Raw genomic sequence first — 26268 nt, 5'->3', positions numbered from 1 at the left:
GTGTCCTCCTTCGGGTTTATCGCTGCCTGCTGGGTTGCCAGGGGTTACTACTGGTACCTCGTGTCCTCCTTCGGGTTTATCGCTGCCTGCTGGGTTGCCAGGGGTTACTACTGGTACCTCGTGTCCTCCTGCGGGTTTATCGCTGCCTGCTGGGTTGCCAGGGGCTACTACTGGTACCTCGTGTCCTCCTTCGGGTTTATCGCTGCCTGCTGGGTTGCCAGAGGCTACTGTCGTCGGTTTAACAGGAGCTCGTACGTCTTTTCTTTTAGGTAGTTGCGTATCATTTTCTTGTGAGTTTCGTGGTACTGGATTGCTCCGTGCGCAAGTGATTAATACTGATAATAATAAAATCAGTTTTATTCCTTTCATTTTAACCTGCGTAAAAATTATAAATTTTGTGTTATTGCTAATATTTATACTGTAATATTTTCTGTAGATGATTTCGAGATAAATGAATTTGGATCGTAGAACGTTTTGAATTATTAGGGCATTTGTATGTATGTTATGTATGTACTTAAGTATCTATTTACTCTGAGACTTAGTTATTATAATGGTGTATTTTTTTCTTTAATATTTTCAAATTTACTGATACGATTTGAGTTTTATCTGATATTTCGAATTTTTTGATACTGATAATCATAGCTCTTTTCCTAACGGCTTTTTACCATGAATAGTTCAATTGTCCTTATAAGAATATATCAGTCATCTGTTACGATCACCAAGAAAATCGTAATTCAAACACGTTTTTTTAAATCATAATAATGTAACAGTATTTATGATTGTAAGAACTGCGTGTAGTTTCAATCATATTTAAATAATTACTTATTTTATTCATAAAATTTATCGTAACGTTTATTTTCATTGAATAATAAAATTGTTCTCTTCAAATTCATTTAAATGTTATAAATAATCTTTGTATTTAATATGAATAAAAACTGTTAATATGGACATGAAAAATGTGATTATAAACTTAATTACATAAAATAATTAACCGGCATATTCAGCAAAACGGCACATCACCAATGACACTTTTCAATGGTTATAATAATAGGAGTATGATAATCCACAATTAATTGGGGCTCTGAATTCATGTAATTTGAAAAACATGAGTTCATTTACATAAGTTCGTTTTTCAAAAAGTACTATTATGCAATTGGTGTAAATATACTTTTTTCTTATCCCCCGCCCAAAATACGTTCTTTTTTGTCTTCAATTGAGAACGACGGATGTATTATATGCCTACCTGAGTAATATTGTATGGTGCGTGCCTCAGTATAGAGATTGATTGGTGAGAAAGAGAGTTTATTAACAAGTGATCGCATCGAATGCAGAAAGTAATTTATATGAAAGAAGTGAATATATTACAATTCTTTGGATAATTCCACGAGATTTTTTAATACGGCAGTAAGATGAAATACTGCAATTTCTACAGATTCTTCAAATACTACAAAGTAAAGATTTGTAAATAGTAAATAGGAATTCATCTGAGCTCAGTGTCATGTAAATGTGTTTTGAATTTCTATAACAGTTTTCTTTTATTTGAGTCTAGGTATTTTAGCATACGAAAATTGCAGCGTGCCCTCTTGGATTAACATTATGACTCCATATAAGTCTACGCCAATCCCTGAGAAAACGTTGCTATGACTTCAATGCCCAAAAGCGGGGGTTCCTCTCACTCTGACCCTTAGGCGGGGGCTTCGCCTCGTGCACCCTCACCAGGGCTACCACTCGAGACCCGCAGCCCTCCCACCACCACAAAACACGAAAAAACTAAGAACGACGTATGCGTTCTTTAACACGAAATTGAAGCTGCAATATACAACGCGTTACCGGCTTATGAGAATATGATAAGTACAAACAATAGTTTACATTTTGTATAGTACGCACTTCCAAACAGAAATGAAAAAAAAAAAAAAAATTATAAACATTACCCGGTAAAAATGAGTGCTATCAGCAACTGCCCTACGCGTGACTAGCAATAACCGACTTTCTTGTCTGTAACGTAATATTTTATTTATACAAACTGAGATGTTACAGTACGATCTGAAGGCAAGTATCAATGATGTCACTTTAAACACAGCTTATGAATGATTTGATTAATAACGCAATTAATAAGCTCGATAGTTCGATTAAAAAAATAGTGATGAATCGTATCGTGAAAGCCTTAAATGGGGATATTTCACTATTCTTTAACTGTAACATGAACTAAGATCGAGTTGTCGCAGATACTACTATGACCGAACTGTCAGGCCCATTATCCACTATATGTTATGATACGTTGATGTATGAAATGAAGAAACCAACTTTTTCGACACATTTTCAGCACAATATCAAATATTTTTTTCCAATTGCACTAAGATCACAAGATAATTATATCTTCACCAACTTATGACGATTTGAAAAATCATCAATGCACGAAATATTTATAATTAAACTTTTTTTATACTATAGTTGTTATTTTTGTAAATGTATGAAATGTAAAGAACTTTTTTTGCTAATCTTACAATTTTGGAACCAATTTGGTCCGGTGTGTCCTAAGCAAACTGTTTCAACTCTCCCACGTTAATGAAGCAAGTACGCTTAAATTTGATAATTTTTATTCTAGCCCTGGCCTGGCTGACTAGTCACAAAGATAAAAAAATAATCTTATCGAATTTTTGCGTACCGAGATTTGTAGATTAATACTTTAATATTGATATTAACCATGTTCAACTTAATTAATTTTTCAATTTTCGCTGAAACCTGCTCACAAGAATTTTTTTGACATATTTTCGTATATTTTGTATGATTATGTACATAACAGTGTATCATTCAATCAGTATTTTATAGTAAAAATTTTAAAATTGGAACTTTTCAAATGTTATAATTTTGAAGTATTAATTCTTCAGAATATCTTTAAATATATCGACATCATATTATATCTTCTATACTTTATTTGGACGGAAGCGTGACAAAGATTGTTACAAACTAATAGCGGTGTATAATACACTGCACACAACATATAACGTGCGCATGCCTAATCAGGGCAGTGATGTAACTTTGAAATTTTTTATGGCAGCGCCCGTACGAAGAAAATTCCGAAAATTTTGACACTTCATTCGATTACTCCTGATTATCATTTTGGAAAAAAGGATATAGTTCATTTTTAGATCATTCCAATTTAATCATTTTCCGCTCATTCGAATCGCATGTTATTTCTCGCAACTCCGATGTTTTCATTTTTATCCTGAATATTCATCGAAAGTATATATCCATTGTTGTTTTCGCCACGTGCGTTCGCGTTGTCGGAATATTTCCCTAGCAACTATTATACTTTGAAATTTTTTTTCAATACCCAGTCAGTCGCGCGAGCATTTAAATGTCGCGAGAAAGGCGCTTTGTTTATTTTCCATCATACATCTCGGTCGTGCAAAAACGAAAAAGAATGCATAAAAACACACAGAAACGATACATCATCGTTTTTTGCACTACGATTGCAGTGGAATAGAACGAGCGGTTTCATTAATGGCAATAAATCCATCTTGCCGATCGTAACAATATATGGACAAAAAAATTTGCCACTCGCGCTCGGCACTCGGAAAAAAAGCCAAGACGCACGCCCACCTATCTCGGCTCGATATTCAGATTTTGATCGAGCGACCAACAATTAATTTCATTCGATCGAGTGTATCGATGCACCGATCGCGTCGCTTGCACACGAAACCCTCCATGAACGAGTTTATACATACAAGTTCTCGCTTCATACACCGTACATGTAACGCTGCACAGAGTGAAGCGAAGCTCAAAGTTTCGAAGCTTAACGACGTCTTCTATATATTATTTGTTTTCATCGAGAGAACAAAGGACGCGCACGAGATAAGGTTGTATCACGGTAGACGCACGCACGCGCGTGCCAGGTGTAATTCCACCAGCTACGCGTTATCTATACAGTCATCTTCCGTTTCTACCTCTCGCTCGCTCTCATATAAAGGAGTATCGAAAGTTCCTTCTTTTTTTTTCCTTTACTTTTTATTGCAGAATTTTCTATTTCTTCCTTCCTTTTCTCTCTCTCTCGCTCCCTCTTTTTTCTTTTTTTTTTATCGCGTACAGCTGCACGCGGTATATATAACTAGAGCAGGTGATCCGCTACTATGGATTCTAGCTCCTGCCATTACCTCGCTATTCCCGACAAAAGACTTGACTGAAACTCTATCTGAGCTTTAAGACAAAACGATGGAGAGGCGCAGAGCTATACAGTTATAGTTATACGTATAGATACCGCGCGCTTGTACGTGAGCTCCGCTTCGTCGGGTATAGAAGAGACATAAAATAGAGAGAGAGAAAAGGGTATAGATCCGATATCGAATCGAAAGAATTTTTATTGACTTTCAACTTATTACTGGTATATTCTTACTACTGCAACTGCCAGCTTATCATAATAGGTATTACCCGTGGAAAATCGGCGATGTGGGCTAATAAAGAATCGATGCTTGGTTTTATATTTTTTACCCGTTGTATTTAAGGAAACGTCTAGCCCAGTTCCTCGTAATCAAGTAAAGCTGAACTAAGCGAGAATCGAATGTTTATTACGGTCCGAGTGCAGGCGAGCTTATTCTCGCAGAAAGACGAAATAATTATACGAGATGCCAGAGACAATCGTCGGCCCCGGCACAAGATATTCGATCCAGCGCGGTTGTCGCTTTCAGTACGCAGCCTCGGCCGGTGCATTGTGTCGTCCGCCGCGTGATCGGACGATGAAGTGCTCCGACACTGCAAGCTCTGACACCGCGCGAATGCGTACAGTGTATATAGGTGCTACATCGTACGTATGAATATTGCTGTAGCATATACATTCGGGCGAACACAAAGCTCGAATCTCGAAATGTCGCCGCTGCCGAGCGCACACACCATCGACTCCTATGGAGCTCGGTATATAGTCTCGTGTGTCGCGCTACTATCACGACCACCGCCGCCTACGCTCCCGTGACGCGAAATTGGGTCAAGTGCAGTACGGAGAATTCCCTTTCCTATGTACCGTGTATGTATGTGTTGTGTACGCTCCCACGCGCACAAGGCAGTAATCAGGCGATACAAACAAGTCAGTCGCAGTCTCGCACAGACACACACACACACACACACAGACGGACAAACGCTTATACGCCAGATTTGCACTGAATATTCAAGCTCGAGAACAATGAGCGTTATTTTTATGCGCATATTTATATAACAATAATCATAATAATAGGGCCACCGAACGAGGTGTACTTTACGAAGGACGCGTAGTAGTCTTATAAGTTCGTCTGGCTTTAACGACTTCATCAAGCATACATACATAATACAATGCGCCGCGGTCGACTGCGAGGCTGGATTTGTGTGTATAGACCGAGGGTGATTAGAAAGTGTATCGACGCGGGCTCGCTGCAGCGTGCGTATCATTTTGTATGCAGACCGCGCGCACCATCTCCGAAGTTTATAAGGACGTAAGCGGATTTAAGCGTTGCATTATACAAGGTTTAATTCGAGCACGTGTATCATATATTAAGGCACACAAAATCACTTCAGGCGTGCAGGTACATACACGTTGTATTTGGCCGCGTTTCGTAATTGTTACAATAAATCGGCGCACGAGATCGATCATCTGCGCTCTCGATCGACGAAAAACAAAAAAATTTTATCTGACGATAATCGCGCCGAGCATTGTACATTGCCAACGGTTCTTTTTTTTTAACGACTTCTTGAGAAATTATGAAATTTGGCGTTGCTAAGATATATTCTTCATCAATCACGCGCTACTCCCATTCTTCTCTTATCTCGAGACAGGGCTCGATAGCGATCGGGATCGGCACTAGTAGCGATAGTTAGTTTTTTTTTTTTTTTTACATTTAACTACTTTGCTAATATTTCCAGCAGCGAAGGCTCGAGTGAGAATAGAAAAAAAATATATTGTGTATCGGCCAGGACAAGATGACACGAGCGCGAAAATACTTCGAGTGCGTCTGAGTCATTGATAAAAAGTTGAATTGAGTCATGCGAGTAATTGAGCTGCAGACGAAAAATCGATAGCAGCTGAATGATACTTATTTACATCGAAGTACATAATAAATACAAATGTAAATGCACACATGGACGAGGAGCCGCTGCAGCGAGCAAAATAATTAGCTTGAAAGCTTTTATATTATAACATGCATAATTGACGCGAGAGAGAGTTAAACTAGAAACCCGGGACTGCAGTCGACTAATTTCGAAGTTAATTTCATGTTTAATAAAATTAAAACCACAATTCCGCCCTTGAAACTAATGAATTTGTTTCGCGTTGTGTATCGTCGAGCGTTTTTGGACTAACGAACAACGACGACGACGACGACGACGAATGGCTTGTCGTTTCCGCGCAAAGTTTAACGACAAAACAGCTCTCGAGAGGTATCCCTTTAAATTTCATTTCGATTAAATCCTGCAACGAACAATACCGCTCGAGTCAAGCAGTCAAAATGTATGCTATTAGCTGTGCACGATATCGTCGCTGAAATGAGGTGTGCGTTAATTTTCGTTGTTTTTTTTTTTTTTTGTTTCTTTCCTACTCTTCCATTTAGGCGAAATTTATTGACCCATTGAAGTTCGGCAGAAAAATTATATTAATCAGTTCGCGATCGCTCGAAATTGGATAAATCACTCACAACGATCTTTTTATCATGTTTTTCGAATTCTTCACCATCGCTTTTTTATCTCGCGCGGGCAGATAATAATCGCCCAAAATACAGCTATGAGCGCGAAGATACGCGCGCGCAACTCCTTATCAAACTGTCATTGATTCGCACGAGCGATATCGAATATATATATGGCTATACATTTGAAGGACGCCCGCTGGGCTTCCCATTAGCTATCGATTTTTCTTTCTTTTTTTTTTTGTCTCATTATACATGTGTATATCAATGAGTGCTCGTGGCGAGTCGTCGGCGCATCGAACGCGATTGATCCAAAACGATTACGATCTCGAATATTATTCGATAGCCCAGCTTTATTTTTTGCGAGTATTATCTCATTAAATTATAATCGATAAATTGGTTTGATTAAATTCAAAAAGTTAGGTCGCGCACGCGAAGTATTTTAAAAATTTTTTTGATGATTTATCAATGTTGAATTTAATTTTCTTTTTGAATACCATAGCCACCATTGCATATAATGACTATGAAATCACGAAGACTACTTCTGCACAATTAGAATATTTAATTTAAAATTTTAATAATAATAATATGTATCGTGTCGGACGTCGGCTTATTCCTGATGGTTACAATGGCAGCTTTGAAAATCAAAATTACTGCAAAATCTTTGTTACATTGGTTAAACGAGTGATCAATCAATTATTTCCAAGTTCAAGAAAAGCCCGATTGAAATCAACCCGTCTCAAGTACGGATTTAGGTGCACCTTATTCTCCAACCGGCTTTGGAGATGTGCCTTTTTTAATATTTTTTGTATAATTATAACCGGTCTAACGCTCCCCGATTTTTCGCTCTGTTGGCACACCGCACACTACTACATTTTTATTATTATACTCTTACCTAAAAATCCAAACTTTGTCGCTAGTTTGAGTTTTTATGTTACTTTTAGACAACATAACTCGGAATAGCTACGACTTATGGTGTACCACGGAAAACTTATTCCACACCCGTTGCATATAAAAAACTAAAAATACAATAAATTAATTCAAAATATCATCCATATCAGATAGATAGGTAATGATATTTTTTAAAGTAAAAAGTTTTTACATGATTATTTGGATTAAGATTTAAATTATCAAAATGGTTCATAACGAAACCAAACTGGTTTAGTTCCCATGCTATTACTTATTCAAATTTTTTACTTTACCTCTTGCATGTCTATAGATGAAGGTACTTGCCATCTAGTGGTGAAAGCTGGTAATATTTAAAAGTACATAAATTGTTTGTACAATCATCTCATATACCTTATCAGCATTAAAACATTAATTTTCAATCAAAATGTTTAAATTTTTGTAAAAAATTAAATTACCTATGTTAATTTCGCATTAACATAATAATGGATGCTGTATGCATTTTCATGCATTTTTTGTGCAATTAACAAACATTTACTGTTGATAAAATCCATCATAATTTAATTAAATTTTTAAGTCTGGATCTGTATTAAATCTGTTTGAATGTTAAGGTTTATGTCACAGTGTACGTTATGCATTTTTTATCACTTCTATTATCAAATTACAACTAGAAGAAATGTTGTCTGATGATTGCATCCACAGCAGCTAACAATCGTTGACAAAAAATTTCATCGGTATACAAACAAAAGCATCGTCGTACTTGCGAATATTTCGATTGCACTATAGGGCAAAGGAAAGAAGCAAAATTTTGAATTTCAAAAGATTTCCTCGCTCGTCGTGCCTTGGCTATCTTAACAGGCTTTCTTCCACGAACACTTCAGACTCGAGCTAAAAAGTTTAAACTCGCACCCTCTCGAAGTATTTTCTCATCGCGGCGAAAAAAGTTTTCATCCCTGTGTATCGCGGGTGTGTATGTGTGTGTATAGGTGTGCATCCTTATCGCTTGCGCGCACGTATCGGAAAATGTACGGTATTGTTGTATATATACATGAACTGTATCACAGCGATGCTGTCGATGCTGTATCCCGATGCTTTTCCTCCAGACGCGTGCTTGCAGGAAAAAGAAATAATTGACAAGAGGGATCGAGCCTCGCTTGCTCGCGTCGCTTCGTTGAATTGATGACCGTGTGCCATTACTTGTGTATAGTTGAATGACGTTTATATTTTTAATTTCAAAGACACTCAAGAGATCGGAGTTTATGCATGTGACATAAATGCGAGCTTGATGTAAAATTTATTACTCAAAATTACGTTTTCTTTGATAACATTTTTTTTTAATCTATTAACATGAGATACAAAGCACGCATGAATATTCAGTTTCGCGACATCTGCATTTTCATGTTTTTTCATTAAAAAGTCTCTTTCTCTCTCTCTCGTCTGCTAATGCTAATAACAACCTTTTACGCTTGGCTTGTTTCAGATGCTCAAGTGACTAACAACTGCAGTCAAAGTGTAGTAAAAAATATTTTTATTATCATACCCGAAGCGAGCGAAATGTCTTCGTTAAGAAAGCCTCATCATCGTCTCAAGAGCTGAGCGCGGAGCCCAGTTTATACAAATAAGTAAGTTTAATTCTGTGCCCTGGCCGTATACAAATTGACTGAATTATCAACTGGAAAAATCAAAAGAGCATGCAGAGATATTTTTTTTATTCATATCAGTACAATATAAAACGGGAGGTCACTCTTGACATTTGCAAATGAAATAAGACTAATGAAAAAAAAATGTAAATAATAAGGCTCCTGCATGCTGGAATTTTAATTAAAATACCAGGCAATGTCGTTGTAGGTACACTGCCTCATGTATTTTTCAATTGTATGAGATGTAATTACTTTTTTTAAGAACATTGACGTACTTTGAAACGAGATGCTTTTAAAAATGTTTGTATATTATAACATCAGATTGGAACGATTGAGTACAAACATTTTCAATTGTTGATGTGATTACAAAGGGTAATAAGAATAATGATCTTTCGTTATCCAATTGTCAATTTTTTTGCGTTTTTACATTTTTTTTTATTTTTTCAACAACGACAAAAAGAGAACTGGTACCGGAGAAATTAAAAAGCAAAAACAAACAAACACACACGTATATAGAAAAGTCCACCACGTCGACGCCGCGACTCCACCACAACGTTCGGCAAGGATAAGGAGCTCGGCAGGGCGTGCTGTTGTCCGTCGGCGGAGGTGGCGGTGGCGGAGACGGCGCTGGGCTCGCTCACCAGCGCAGCAGGCGGCGGCTGCGACGGCGGCAGCGGCGTGACTTGGCGCGTGGCAGCGCTCCACCTACTGGCGGACGCTGTGCTACCCGCACTTTCACCATCAGCTCCTCGGTTGCGGGGAGCGCAGGGGGCTGCGGCCCCGTTGTGGGCCTCCCCTCCTACAAGAAGCGACAAAGTACGTGAGCTCCTTCGGTGCTATACGCACGTGTCGATTTATTTGATCGATCGATCGATTTTTTTTATAATTTTTTCTTTATTATTATTATTATTGCCTATTTTGGGTATCATCATTCTTTTACTTACGAGTTTCTATTGTACGATATCTTTTTTTCGTACATTATTTTTCTTTATTTCAATCAATATTTTTTACTATTTTATCTGAATCGATTGATGCTTTTTTGTAATTTTTCATCAATGGGTACTCGATGTTTATTCAAGACAAAAAGGTCTGAGCTGGGTCACGCATACGAAAATGAGAATATCGAAAGCCGAGATTCGAAAGTATCGTAAAAGTTAATTAGTGAGTTTTTATAAAGTATATAAATACGACCAATTATTAACTCACGCACGAAACTTTTTCGATGAAAATTTCATTCCGCTACTTTCCTCTTGAAAAATAGAACTTTGGAAAAGCAAAACAGCCACCAAGATTATTCAATAATGCATAACTTCTAGAGAAGCGGAGATACCATAAAGTGAGATGTCTTGGGCAGGTGGGACTGGCGCGACTGGGTCTACTTTCAAACTTCGCACCAGTTCGAGCAGTAAGTTCGGGCAGTGTAAAATTAAACTCTCATATAGTGCAGTGAAAATTGTAAATACACTTTTCTTAACGCGAAGGATTTATCCTTCCGAACTAGTCGATGTAAAATCTTAATAGAATTAAATCGCAATGCACTTTCTAGATGATATACTATATTTAATCTATGGGCTCCTGTAAGCACTTTTATATTATTAGATCAGATGAAAAAGATAGGATTCGAATTTCGAAAGGTAACAACATGTATTTTTGTGATATATCGAGTGCCCCAGATCAGACGATTAAAATTATTGCTTTTTGAAAAAATATTATATTTTTTATATTATGAACTATTTCAGCACTAAGAAGAATTGTTAACAGTATCAAAATATTTTATGTGATGTATATTATGCATTACGTGTGCAGCTGCAGCTATATCTAAGCTTATTTCTAAATTGATGTTTTTAATTTACTTGATTAGCAATTTTAGAATTAATCAATGAAATACACTCGGCAACAAAATTATCGCAACAAAAAAATTCATCGAAATTTTGTCGATTTTCAAATGCTTCTATCTTGGGCTAGATTTATCGTATCGACACACTTTTTTTTTAATTTCTTGGAAATTTTGTCCTCTTTAAATCCATATAAATTAAGATAAGATTTGAGTTAATGTTGAGTTACCAGTAGTATTTGAGCGTGACCCTAAAAATTACTGAAAAAAAATGACTGTTTGAACGTGTACCAGTACCACAGTGATTTTTTTATCGAAATCTAACATACACCATCGCAAAGTGCTCTTTTTAACGAATAATTTAAAAAAAAAAGACCTCTCCACGATTTTTTAACGCCCTGTCGGTCGATTTGAAGATACCATTTAAAGTACGTAAAATCCCCCGTTTACCTGAAATCAAGACGATTTTCTGGGCATTTTGCGTACATAAACCGTACCTAAAATCGTAGAGAGGTCTTTTTTTTTTAAATTACTCGTTGAAAAGAGCACTTTGCGATGGTGTATGTTAGATTTCGATAAAAAAATCACTGTGCAGTCATTTTTTTTCAGTAATTTTTAGGGTCACGCTCAAATACTACTGGTAACTCAATATTAACTCAAATCTTATCTTAATTTATATGGATTTAAAGAGGACAAAATTTCCAAGAAATTAAAAAAAAAAGGGTGTCGATACGATAAATCTAGCCCAAGATAGAAGCATTTGAAAATCGACAAAATTTCGATGAATTTTTTTGTTGCGATAATTTTGTTGCCGAGTGTAGTTGTAAAAAACGCTTCTTCTTGGTGCAACTTATTTGCTTTTTGAAACCTAATAATTTAATAGCACAATTTGAATGAATTTACTTGATAATATTTTTTTCACTTATATTTATTTATACTTTATTTTTAAGAGCAAATTTATCGAAATCATTGACTATTGTATTTCGACGTGGTCTATAAGTGAAAATTTGATATGATGTCGAATCAATGCCATTTCGAATTTTTAAAAACAGAACTAAAATACATAAATAATCTTGACTTTTTCTGAAAGATAACACATTTTTTTGAATAATATTGTTTCATAAAATAAACAACTAAAACTCATACTAGTTTTATTGTTAATTTTTTTTAGCGTAGTTTATAGTAAAAAAATGTACAATATTATAATCAATGCTGATTTTTAAAGTTCATGTTGCATACAAGCAACAGCGAGGGTCATAAGAACCCTTTTAGACGCACTATCGTGAAGAGACCAAGGCATAACGAACCTGTACAAAAAACAAATGGTAAAATTGGCTAGTTTTAATCATAAATCGGGAAAAGTTAAACTTGTGGATGTTCTAATTAACAGAAAAAATAATACCTACTTACAAAATTACTTGACTCTCGTTTAGTTTATAAAGTTCATTTACTTTGTATAATACCATCATGACACAACTCATGTTTTGTAATTTATAACAAATATGTACTTTGATTATACGCGTTATACAGTAACCACACCTTAGAACCATGAATATATTAGCGCACAGATCTTTGTTAGAATTAATTTTTCACTCCCAAGTACACGACACAAGATATTCCTGTAACACACTTTTGGATCATTCACTAGTTTTGCAATCTCCCAAATGAAAAATAAATAGCAAAAGGTTCGGAATACAAATGCATGTTTACAATTTTTACGCTTTTTTCAATTAATTAATCGTTGAGTAAGCTCTTTTGATTTCAAGTAAATTTTTATCATTCAATATTGCCGTTTACATTTTATTATATACACACTCGCATCGATTCATTTGATAATTTTTATTCTCATTTTTACTGAAAATAATTTGATATACAATGGCATGTTTTATAATATTCATTATCAAACGCTTCTATTTGAATTCATTATACTATAATTAATTAACTTTTTTATAAATTTTCGATACATTTCAGAATTAAAATTTTTTTACTTCAATTGAATGCTTATTACATACTGTTATAAATAATATTGGGTTGAATAATCTTTGGCTTCGAGAACGGAAATACTTAGCGCGTTTCAATATAAATGCTGCATTCCGAACCTCTAGAAAAAAAATTATTTGCTGAGACAAAAATAAAATTATTCAATGCTGTCAATTTGCATAATATGATACAAAATTTTGCCTTTTACAAATATTTTGTCTCAGAAGATAATTCAATTGATAAATCGTAACAATTTCAATCCTCACTAACATTATATCTTATATCCTCTGATCTTCTCTCAACGAATTAACTACGAATCACCGAAAAAAAAAACAACAACACCAACGAAAACCAGGCAGCGGCGGACAATGGGGCCGCGGCGGCAAGACGCGTGGTGGCCGGGGTCGCGGGGGCGGCGGTGGGGCAAACCTGCCGCCCGGCGCCGCCCCCGCGTCCAGCCAGTATGCAGCGGGGCTACAGGGCGTCGGGCCCGGTCTCAGGGAGGTCGTCCACATACTCGGCAAGCGAAATCAGGCCGGCACACTCACTGGCATCGGGCCGCCGCCCGGCACGGTCGAGGAGGTCGACGACGTCGAGGAGGTTAAGGGCCCGCCCAAGCCCCTCATCAGGCGCATCATCAGCTACATCAGAGAGGCCTGGACAGGCGTGAAATTTGCCCTAGGTGAGAGATCCATCTATTCTGTAACAAAAAATTAGTGTCGCGTTTACAGCCGTTTCACGATGTATTGGGCCCGTTGTAAAGAATTTAAAAATTGCAAATTATTCAGTCGATTTTTTTGACTCGAAAATTCAATGTTTAAAAGGCAAACATCGAGTCCATTGAATAATTGTAGGTTGGCCAAAATTAATTTCGGCTGACTTAAAAATTCGAAACAAAAATTATATCACTCAAGCTGTAAAGTTGTCAAAATATCTTTTTTAGTGGTTTAAAATATTATAGAAAATAGTTGTACCAACGATACTTTAGTACTGAACTATCAACATTTGTAAACATTCTGTAAATACGAAAAATTGAGTACATTGCGAAAAATTGAATATTGGACTTCACTGCAGCCAAGTATGCACAACGTAGAAAATCTAGAAAGTAATTTGACGACTAGACTAATCGTAGTAAAATTTAATGAATTGTAAATAATCGATTTAAAAAACTGTAATATAATTCAAGTAAGAGTACGAAATATGAGAGTGAATTTTTTTAAATCACTAAAAATTATATTTGTTATCTATTTCATGAGTAATAGGATGTAAGAAATTCTTTAATTCATAAATAATAGTTGAGATTGTTTTTCGTCTTTGGGTGTGTAATCCGAACTAACCCTCGCTGTACGACGCTCAGCCGACATGATGTGCGATATAGGTATTATTTTATCCGCCATTGCTTTCTTTTAATATCCTAATTATGCCTGTTTTTATTGTCTTATGTCTAACTCACTCTATTTATTTAATGCAAAATCAGGATCAACGGACAGTTAAAGAAAAATTAATATAATGTCCTTGATAGAAATGCTCAATATTTTATGGACTCATAAAGTTTGACAGTTTGTTTTAGTATTTAATGATCAATTTTGACTACTTGAAATTCATAAAAATTATCATTCAAACTCCTAAATAGTTATTTTTAATTGTCTGCATTTAAAATGTAAAACGTTAATTACATTAAAGTTTTTAATTTGTTTTTAATAACTACTACATCACAACATAATTTTATAATCGTGTATGTTTGTACTTTAAAATGAATTTAGCTATGGCCCTAGGCAACCCCTTTTTTTATACTGACTATGAGTAATTTCTAAGACCTACTTCGGTAACATATAAATCTCAAAAATTTATTTCATCAAGATGAATTTATTTGTATTGAAACTGTGCTTAGACTTATACAATTGTTTTTACTTTGCTACTTGCAGATTTAAAGATGAAAGGTAGTTGCTATCTAGTGGTAAAGACATAAAGTTTCACTATTGTATTAAAAATGGTTCAAACTGGTAAACATTGTTTAAAACCGTTGAATTATCATTTTCAGATCTTTTAAAATGACATTAATATTTTTAACATAATTGTAACAAAAATCCCCAAAAATAAGCAAATTATTGATAATGAATTTTCAAATATTTTACATTGTCATAATTTGGTTATTGGGCCATTACTAATATTGAGCATTATCTACGAGGGGCAGGACTTGTCCGATTTTCCTGAAAAAAATTAGATCATACTTAATTTGAATTCAAAAATTTTAGATTTATTTTCAGTCGATGCATAACTATCTAGAGTTGTTTTGTCCCGTCGGACGTTGATTACTTAGTTCTTTTGTAAATATATATTTAACATACTTCATTGTACATAGTAGTTCTCAAAATAGTGGTGTCTTAATGATAAATATTTCCACAATTTACAATAATTATAACAACTGATTGCTATAAACAGTATAGGCACGTATTTACAACTGCAATTTGATTGGACGCTTGTATTCTAGTGCAATATTGAAACAAAATCTAATCCCCAGCAATTAACTCTTCAAATTGTCAATCAGTGTTCTGTACATGAATCGCTTAAAACCATCTTTTTTAACTGTCGAATTATGCCACCCTTCGCCAATCCTTCGAAAATACACGATTTTTTGACGTACAACGCAACAAAAAAATTGATTTAAAGCGCCTCTGCTGCTGCTACGTGTGTGTGTGCCACTGGACATAAAATGGACATTATTGTACAAGCTTCTCTCGCGTCGCAAGGCCAAAGCCAAAAGAGAGCTCCGAACTCTCTTTGCTGCTGCCGCCGCTGCTGCTACTGCTGCTGCTGCACGCATGAGCGCGGAAAATCTCTGTCACACGTTGCAAGCGTAAATTTGATTTTCAAACGCCAAATCCCGGGTGCGCGCGCGCGTACTCTCGAGTCCGACGCAGACACACAGACAGAGCAGAGCTTTATAACGCGTGTGCAGTTATATGAAAGGATCTCTTTCTCGCTCTAGCATGTGCGCCACATTGATAATATGACCGTCGTCGTCGTGACGCCCGTTGCGCGCTCGGCTTTTCGGATTTTTCCTCTTTTTTTTTTTTTTTTTTTTTTACTGTGCTCTCTATTATGCACGTCTGCCTTTTGTTTTGGAGACGGGCAAAGGAAATGAAATTGGCGCGCGAATCTGTTTAGGTGTATTCGCGTTCCATCTACGTACGTGTGTACGCGTCTATGTATACGCGCGCCGCCGCGTCGAAAGTAAAATTTGAATGAAAAGGATTTTAGTCCGCAAGCCGCTAACAGATTCGTTTTGATGAGATTTCGATTTCAGATTATTTCGTCGTCGTTGCGAGCTGACTGCCAATGAAAATTAATCTTTTGTCACGCGGGCACGGCTCACGGAACGTACGTTTGTCTCTCTCTCGCGCCTCGAAAAAGTCAGATTAATCTTTTGTTCGGGGGCTATACGTCCACGCGTTGAAAAACAAAAAAAAAGAGTGCGAAACCATTCCTTTTCGTCACCGCTGCCACGCCGCACGGTTGTGCCTTCTCTTATTCGTTCTAAAAACTGTACAGTATATGAGACAGAAACGCCTTTTGGATTGTTAGAGCGAGAGGAGCTTATGCTTAGTAAACGAAAAACGATGCGACGACCAGCAAAAAAAACCGCAACTCAAGCGAGTAAGAATATAAAAAAGAAGAAGAAGAAGAAGGGAAAACCGTTAAGGTTTTTTTCTCTACTACTTTTGAAACCAAGAAGAAGCTCCCATTCGTTCTTTTTTTCTTTCTCTCTCTCTCTCTCTCTCTCTCTCTCGTATTTCTTCGTCATCTTCTTCTTTTACAAGAGCGCATAGAAATGAAGCGAAAAACTAGAACATTGGTGACTGCGATTCTCTCGGTGCGAAATGGCGAGAGAGAGAGAGAGAAGAAAGAGAACGCGGAAAAAAAGAAGAAGAAAAAACGTAGGAAACGTTGACACGCAAAGTAAAGTGGAGCATCAATTCAACACGCAGAAATTTCTTGTCTAGCTTACATATAGGATAGGATTACCCCTAAACGTGGGGCTCTTTTTCGGGCGTAAATAGTCTAATCGTAATTGCATCTCGATAATTTGACTCGGTAAACGTATGGGAGAAAAAAATCCGTACGCTTATTATCATTATTATCTGCGAATTATCGCAAGCTCTCGGGTGGATATAAATATTTCACTACATAGCTACGCTGTCACATATACATATAAGCTTGTGGAAAAACGATAGCTGCTGCGGGGTTAAAAATCATAGATGCAACACGCCAAGACATAAATCAACGCATGTGTTTCGCGTACGCGCGGGCTCTGAAAATCCATAAATTATGTTCCTTATTGCGGGCCGCGCGCGTACACGGGTAATGTGAGAAAAGCTCGACGCCGCGCGGCCGTGTAACGTAACAACTGCGCAACGGAGACATTTCTCCGACGAGGAGAAAAAAAAATAGGAAAAAAGATGTGTAATAATAAAACTAATATTATTTATGGATTTTTTGAAGAGTCGATCGATTCGGAGAGAGCAAAAATAAGGGGAAAAATGAAATATCTATCCACTGCGACAAAAATGTTCATACTCACACGCACACGTATATTTGGTTTTTTTTCCTCGCACCCCCCGCATTCGCCCTCGCACTCTCTCTCTTTCTCTCTTTTCATAAACTTGTTAAGGCGAGCAGCACAACCCGTATGTTTAACTGTGTGCCTCGAACTGCTGTGTAGTTCCCGCGAGCCCGATTCCTCGATACTCACACTTACGTATCTCATACACACACATACATACTTACATACTCACACCAAGTGTATATTGCAACGAGGTCTGAAGATACACTTTGGCCCGGAGTTATCCCGTCGGGAAATAAGAAAAAGGGCAAGAGAGCAGCAGTCGAGGAGGATGGCGTACATATATATTACGCGAGGTTGTCGCGCCGGGGCGGCTCTCGTTAAGCTTTTTTTTTGCATTCGCAATATTATTATTATGTAAAAATACGTATTATTCGGCGCACGAAATTTCTGCATATAATCATGATATCCGAGGCAGTCATCGCGGTCAACTATTGTGATACTTTCTCGTGATCTGGAATGCGTTTTTTTCTTCCATATTGACTTTGGTATTCCGAGAGATATTTTAATGGAGCTGCGGCGTTCATCAACATTTTTTTGAATATACGATTGCATACAGAAACATCATACCACTGCGATATGAATTGATATTAGAAACTTTTTGGAATTTTTATTACTATATTCATTTTTTATCTACATTATACTCGGTCATTAGCATCGGGAAATCATCCCAAATTTTTTCGGAAATCATTATGTATATTACTTTAATCTGAGCACAAATATGGTAGAAAAACTTTCTGAATTGCATACTTTTTGAAAAGCTGCAATATATCTTACAGTATAGTTTATTTTTTAATTAGAATTAGACAACAGATTTGATACATACTTTTTGAATTACATTTTTTTCTCTATGTTCACTATGGTGATTTTTCTTGAATTTTGTCGACACGGTCGAAGTATTTTGTACCGCATTTTTATTTTTCAAATATGAATTTTTTAATAATTCTTACCTCGTGTACTCTTACGATTGATTTACGAGACTATAACGATCTTGACTCACGCATCTCATCTTTTTATAGCCCGACGGTGCATATCTTCGACTTTATTCGTATATATATTTTTTTACAGTCAAGTCTCTAGATATAACTTCGATGGATGAAACGTCACCATAGTCTTCTTATATAAATATATATCTATATAACGAGCTCTCCACTCACGCTTATAAATATATTTTTCACTATATATTTTTGGTACTTAAATTAGGTGAACCAATCTTTCAATTGGAAAAGAAAAAAAAATCTATATCTCTATCTCTTTTATTTACTCTTCTCACACGGAATATAAAAGAATCACATATTCTGAATTCAATCATGCAAAAAACAAAAAAAAAAAAACAACGACAAATATGAAAAAGAACTCGCCCGATGAATCATCATTTTCTCTCTTTCCTATCGTTCGCAGATTCGGAGTACGAAGAGGAGCAGACGCCGCGTTATCGGCCCGACTCGCTGAAGAGCCTCTGCCGGAACACGCGCTTCACCGAGGCCGAGATGAAGCGCATCTACCGCGGCTTCAAGGCCCAATGCCCGACGGGCGTGGTGCGCGAGGAGACCTTCAAGATCATCTATTCGCAGTTTTTTCCACAAGGAGGTGAGTAAGCACGATTGTGCGAGTTACATGTACTATAGTAGCAATGTGCAACATGAAAGAATTATAGAACCATCTAATTAAACGTAATCCCTACAATCGTCTCATAATAGTTACCGCTCTTTGTTACTTTGTATGGGAGTATCTCGAGAATGAGAATGAAGCCATCTATTGGTCGGTCGCCGTATCGATTACACGTTTACTCATCTTCGTTCTTCAATACTATTCGAATCTGTTCCCAAATACTTTCTGATGAGTTCTCGACAAACTACTGAAATTTAAATTTATTTTCGCCAATGAGAAGTGCATACAATCGCATGTGTGCATCTAAAAAATTGCGGTGGTAAACGTAATCAGCCCTACCCTTAAAAAAGATGTGCTTCTGAATTTTCACGATGATCGGTCGAGTCCGATTATCGCGGATACCGTTGACGCCAAAAAGTTACGAAAAAAAACCTTGAACGGGAAGCCAGTGTGTGTGACTTCGCTCAGCATAATTACAACCTTGCGGCCAGGCTCCGGGGCGCAACTTTATGCCCTCGAAATACCGACAATTTACCCCGCGCACCTTAAACGATGAAAAAAGCTCTCGCTCGCCCTCGCTCTTTTTTATTCATTTTTTTTGTTGAACACCGAGCTGTTGCTGCCGGTGGTACTACGAAAGTAAGTTACCTTATGCTCGCCTTTTATTTTTTACCGCCTTTTCTTTTTCGCGCGGCGTTCACACATGCTTACCCACTTTTATAACATCCTCATAAAGTAATTCATGAAACTCAATATTCTCGCAGCCGTACGTACGTACGTACATATATACTAGTGATGTAGTCATCGCGAGTCGACGACGACGGGCAAAGTAAAGCTCCGAGCTATACGTACGCGCTGTATACACACTGCAGCTTGCACGAAGTTACGACTACTTATATTATAGGCGAGGCGGGGGGGAACTAAAGAATGAAGAAAGCGAGAGGAGAGAAAAAAATTTATGTATCGAATCGTTATAACGTGCAAAAATTTTTATCATCGCGCAAAACGTTGCTGCTGCCGCTGCATTACGATCTCTCGCGTGTACATACGCACACGACGGCGCATGTATAAGAGCTAGAGAGTGTTATATGTACGCGGCTGTATAAAGCTCGTAAAAATACGCGCAAAGCTCCTCCGAATATCATTGACTTAAGCGGGGCTACCATTAGCGCGACATCATATTACGGGCGTATTATATAATACGTTCCCCGTCCTGCTCGCGTGCTATATATACAGCAGCTCACCTAGTAGTAGTAGTGGATGACGTTGCTTCCTTTTATCTCGATTTCTCGACTACGCGTCCCGGCCATATACTTCCTCTGCACCGCGCGAACTCGAGTTATAAGCCGCGCGCAACTTTCGCGTCTTGCCAATTCGTTGATGCATGTTTGTGCTCGCAGCCGCGTTACATTCATTATTATATTAACCCTTCGCGTGTGGGTACGCGCGCGCCGGCGCTCGCATTACGACGTGCGCGAAGCTAATCCATTCGAGGCGTACACGCGTATGTAACGTATATATAATACTTGGCGCAAGGACAGCACCGTTGCATGTATGTAACGTATAGCGCAAAGGAGGATACGTATAGCGACGACGCGTCGACGCGAGCTTTGTCTCTTTTTCGCCTACTTAACTTATAAGCGTTGCACGTATAATATACGAGGGGCTGCAATCGCATTTCTCAAGGCTCGCGCAGGCGTCGTCGAGCTAAAGTTTATTCGCGCGCCCTGCCACGTATCGGGTGTACGAGCGACGAAAAGCGTATACCGTGGACAAAGCTCGCGCGCCGACGTATTATCCTTTGTATGCATCGCGATCGTTTATTTATCCACACGGTATACGCTTTTCACACCCACACTGCATGCTTATGCTCTTTACAACTTTGATGGGCAAACATTTTACCGAAACGTCCGAATTTACTTAAAGCATTGTAAGTTTCAATGACGTACGTATATAATCCGGCAGTGCGTGTGTGTGTCCCCTTATATATAATGCATCCTTATCGCTCGCGCTCCATATGTGTGCCGCACAGCGCTTGGGAGTAAAGTGCATGACGGCACAGACGCGCGCGCGATAAAACTAATTTAAAGCGCAAACGCTCGGACCTACCTACCTACCAACAGCTATCGTATAACATACAGCGTATTATATACGTACGTGTAGGTATGGTAGAGAGTATCACACGCCTAATTGGGCACGGACGAAATAAATGTCGAGCGTCGCGGCGCCGGCAAAAATTGATTCTACCCTCCCGCGTGTGTGTGCACACGAGCTGTAGACATATAGCGCACTATCATACATTGTGCAATCAATCAAACGAGATAGGTGTGCTGCACCTATATGTGGATACCCTGTGTGTATTATTATATAAATATACTGGCGAGCGCAGCAGGTAGGCAGCTGCAAGCACCCACGCGTGTATGTGTGTATGCGTACGAGAACAGAAGAGAGAGAGAGAGAGAAGAGCCGAGTTAATGCATCCAGTCAGCCGCTAATTCAAGTAATTGAGTGTCCCGGTTAATTGAAAGTGCGAGTACATGGGAGAAAACAGCTATACCGCTCGCGAGCACAAGCCTCTTGTATATTATGCCTGCGTATTATACGTATAGAGCGACTTTATATATACGCCTATAGAGTATATGTGTGCATACGCGTGGGACGATTAATTTCATTATCGTATATTTGTACGAGAGAGGCAGCACGCCGAGCGATCGCATTCAACTAACAGGCAATCGTAAAGTATATACAAGTATATACACTCGGAATCTATTGATACAATAATAACGCTATATGGAAAGCGGCGAAGTGCGTGGGCGTGAACGATTCTCGATCGGCGCGTTCTGAAATGGAAAAGTTCAAAGAGAGGTCCGCGTGAAGCAGTTTTCACTCATTTTGAGAGAAGGTGAAAAGAAATGCAACTACGTCTAAGTGAACTGGGGAAGAAAGGGATTTACTTCAATCTCGTACTTTATAAGCGTGGTTGTACGCATGTTGCAGAGAATTATCGTTCATGAATTTTTTTCCATAGTGGGTCAACACTGCATTCGGTGGTAGATTCTGAAACTAATTTTGAAACTAACATGAAAAAATGCTGTCATTTATAAAATGTTGTGTAATGATTTAATATTGCCTCAATTTTAGAAGGAATTTTTCGTGAACATAGTTTAAAAAGACACAAGAAAATTTTTCGTAGAAATAGTCTCTAAATTAAATTTTGAAACTGGATCAAATATCGTATCTACCAAGTATAAACAGATAACTCGGTCATTGAATTGTAAACAATAATACCATAAACGATTTTAACATCGTCCCTTGACACGCTGATCATGTTTATAGTGAAAACGAATTAGTTCAGATTTTGACTTTCCTGATGATACAAGTCATAAAACCAAAAGATAAATTTTACTCATTCAATTTCCATAGTACTAAATAGAAGAATTCATCGTTTAATTTAGGCACCAAAATGGATATAAATGAGAAAAAATCCGAGGAATTTGCTTCAGAAAGTAATTTTAATGAACACGTCATTGTTGTTTCAGACGACAAAAAATACGTTTGTGATATTTGTCAGGAGGCATTTATACTAGAATCGAGCATGATGACACATCGAGACACAATTCACAATGATCAGAAAGATTACGCATGCAACAAGTGCGTAAAGAAATTCAAGTTCCGAAGTCATCTGAGTAGACACCAAATATCAGAACACAAAAGCCGCAAAGATTTTCCACGTGACAATTGCGAGAAAAAATTTGTGAAAAAATCAAGTTTGCTTACGCACCAAAAATTAGTTCACAAAGATCGCGAAGATTTCACGTGTAACAAGTGCGAAAAGAAATTTGAAAATAAATCAGCTTTGCTCAAACATAAAAGAATATTCCACGAAGTATTCAAAAATTACTTATGTGAAAGGTGCGCGAAAAGATTTGACAATAAACATAGTTTGCACCTGCACATAAAAACAGTCCATGATGGTCGCAGAAACTACGCTGTTCGGAAAAATTTAGCATCCCAAAACTTCAAAAAATACTCATGTCCAAATTGCGAAAAGGAAATTGGAAATAAATGGAACTTCCACTTGCATATTTCAACAGTCCATGAGGGTCGCAAAGATTATGCATGCGACAAATGCGAGAGGAAATTTGGCGATAAAAGAAATTTGAAAAGACATCAAAAAACAATCCACGAGGGTCGCAGAGATCACGCATGTGACAAATGCGCAAAAAATTTTGCATTCAAATCAGCTTTACTCTTTCACCAAAAACTAACACACGAAAATCGCAAAGATTACGAATGCAACGATTGTGAGAAGAAATTTGGAAGTAAGTCAGATTTGTTGAAGCATCAAAGGACTGTCCACGAGGGCCGCAAAGATTTTGCATGCAACAAATGCGAGAGGAAATTTGGACAAAAACCTCATTTGTTTAGCCACCAAAAAAAAGTACACGAAAGTCGCAAAGATTACGCATGTGGCAAGGGCGAGACAAAATTTAGGACAAAGGTGGATTTTATCAGGCATCGAAGTGCTGTTCATCAGAGCCCCAAAGATTACGCATGTGACAAATGCAAAAAGAAATTTGGTGATCGAAGCAACTTGAATAAACATCAAAAAACAGTTCACGAAAGTCGCAAAGATTACGCATGCGACAAATGCAAAAAGAAATTTGAGTATAAATTTATTTTGTTTGAGCATCAAAAGATAGTACACGAAGGTCGTAAAGATTTCTCATGCCACAAATGCGAAAAAAAATTTGGATACAAATCTCATTTGCTTGTCCATCAGAGGACAGTACACGAAGGCCGAAAAGATTTCGCATGCGGAAAATGCGAGAAAAAATTCGGACAAAACTCGCAGTTGCTTTTCCATCAAAAGACAGTACACGAAGATCGCAAAGATTACGCATGCGACAAGTGCGAAAAGAAATTTGTATGTAAAACAACTTTGCTTAATCACCAAAAAATTATCCATGAAGGTCGCAGAGATTTCGTATGTGACAAGTGTGAAAAGAAATTTGGACTTAAGCATCATTTGATCTGTCACCAAAAAATAATACACGATGCGACGAACGTGAGATAAAAATTTGGACACAAAAAGCATTTGATCAATCACAAAAAGGTAATGCATGAAGGTCTGAGAGAATTACCCATGCAATTAGTGTGAGAAGAAATTGAGAGTTCAAAGCAATCTTAAAAATCATCAAAAAGACAGTGCACAAATATCATCATCGGACGATTAAATTTTAGCATAGAAACGTATTTTGATTCCCCACATTCGATTTGCCCATAAGTTTCTGCAAGTCAATATGCGAAAAGATTTACTAAATAAGAAAAAATTTGACTACTATAATCGTAAATACGCACAATGGCATCCAGCTTTGTGTCAAAAGATTATCAAGTTTTTATGAGTAATTCATTAGTTCATACAAATGTCTCAAATTGCAGTCACATACTCGTGTATCTCATTGGTATAGTAATAAAAAGTGCCGATTTTTTTCTGTACAAATATAAATATATATGAATACTAGACTGGCATTAAGAAACTGAAATTTTTTCTATCGGCCCGCCCCGGACGGAAAAGTGATTGTTACCCTAAAAAAATGAGCTGTGCAAAATTTCAGCACATAAAAATAATTTTAACCCGTGCCTCCACGAGCATTCATGTTTTTAATTTTAATTCATTTCTTGTTCAAATCCCGATTTATTGAATTGTTTACAGATTCAAAATATTCCTTTGATGTAAAAATCAAAAACACCATATCCGACGTATTTTTTTACGAGGAATCGAATGGTGACCTTGAATTTGACCTTGAACATAACCTAAAAGGTACAGAGAACCAAAAATTGATATTTTATGCGGTGACCCCCATTTTCACTTCAGATTTGAAAAGAGTGAAAAATTTTACCATTGAATAAGACTGTTTTTTTTTCAAGGGCATTTCAAGGGTGACACAAATACAATATATGCAATCGAAATTATTTTTTCGATTTCTTTTTTTAAAATTGAGCTAAAATTAGTTTCCCGCGCGGCAGAGAATCTTACGTTTTTACACGTTTGTCGTTGTATTTCAATGAATTATTATCAATACCACTCTTTAAAAACTTTCATATTGATGTGCTTTTTCCTTAACTTTCAATAGGGACTATTTGGAAAAATCTTAAAAAAGCTGTTTTTGAGATAATCGAATTATAAAGTTTATGTCAAGTTTTTTCGAGAAAAATTGAAAATTTTCGAAATTTGACCCCACCATTGAAAAAATGAGCACTTTTTCACTGAAATCATGTGGAACATATTTTTTCTGGGAGTATTCAGGGTTTTTTCTGGCGAGTTTGAAAGTGTCCGATTTCGCCTAATAATGCCGCGCGTAAGATACTGACTTTACGCGCCTTTTAACGTATTTGTGCTACACAGCTTGAGTCGAAGGTTTACAAGTAAAACGTAAACAACGTTCGGACCTACACGCATGTTTAAACTCGATGTTCACATAGTTCTGTATCAACAACGCTGACGGACACACTGCGAATCATACTTCGTTTTTTTTGTTGTGCGTAACTGTGAATTCTGTTCTAGCGAGAAAAGTGTATAAGGAGTGCATTGAAATCAATTTATTTATATCGTAAGTAAACATTTTTAAATTATTCAGTGAGATATCTTTTATTTATTCTGAAATTTTCGAGTAAAATTTTCTGAAAATTACAATATCTCTTCATGATTTACGGCGCGAGTAAAAGAAAAAAACTTATGTCAAGTTTTCGAGACCTATCTTGTAAATATGTAAAGGTTAATCTTCATGAAAAATAGATTTTGATTCGTGTAACAGTACATTTAATAGTTAGTTATGCAACAAGGCATTTTTGCGTACAATTAACGCACGAGGGACGGCAATACCAGATACGAGTGCTAACAAAAGAGACATGAGTGCTGGCTACGCCGGCACGAGTCGATTGTTTTGTGCGCACGAGTACTGGCTATGCCGGCACGAGTGTGAGCAGAAAAAACGCGAGTTCTAATTATGCCCAGTGTTGTGACACAGC

At 37.2% G+C, this 26268-nt stretch overlaps 2 protein-coding genes across 4 annotated transcripts in view; one reads left to right on the top strand and one right to left on the bottom strand.

The window, feature by feature from the left end:
• The window catches only part of LOC111693676 (brain acid soluble protein 1-like), a 3028-nt gene extending 2659 nt beyond the window's left edge, over positions 1 to 369 (bottom strand). The window contains exon 1 of the mRNA XM_023459054.1: positions 27 to 369. Within this exon, the coding sequence (XP_023314822.1) occupies positions 27 to 369 (343 nt within the window). The remainder of the gene's footprint in view (positions 1 to 26) is intronic.
• Positions 1 to 26268, top strand: part of LOC106651556 (Kv channel-interacting protein 1-like) — a 167835-nt gene that overhangs the window by 78534 nt on the left and 63033 nt on the right. The window contains exons 4-9 of one of the 3 annotated variants that reach the window (XM_023459041.1): positions 9028 to 9169; positions 9704 to 10003; positions 12247 to 12346; positions 13357 to 13683; positions 14359 to 14379; positions 19027 to 19215. In XM_023459041.1, the coding sequence (XP_023314809.1) occupies positions 12250 to 12346; positions 13357 to 13683; positions 14359 to 14379; positions 19027 to 19215 (634 nt within the window). In that variant the 5' untranslated portion in view covers positions 9028 to 9169; positions 9704 to 10003; positions 12247 to 12249. Of the gene's footprint in view, positions 1 to 9027; positions 9170 to 9647; positions 10004 to 12246; positions 12347 to 13356; positions 13684 to 14358; positions 14380 to 19026; positions 19216 to 26268 lie in introns of all 3 variants that reach the window. The other 2 variants (XM_023459040.1, XM_014370100.2) reach the window with 2 other exon arrangements.

Source organism: Trichogramma pretiosum, unplaced genomic scaffold (genome assembly GCF_000599845.2).
Source record: "Trichogramma pretiosum strain Unisexual culture from Peru unplaced genomic scaffold, Tpre_2.0 scaffold53, whole genome shotgun sequence".
NCBI classification, from domain to species: domain Eukaryota; kingdom Metazoa; phylum Arthropoda; class Insecta; order Hymenoptera; family Trichogrammatidae; genus Trichogramma; species Trichogramma pretiosum.
Note: the sequence above shows the minus strand (reverse complement) of the source record. Positions and strands in the feature narration are given on the sequence as shown.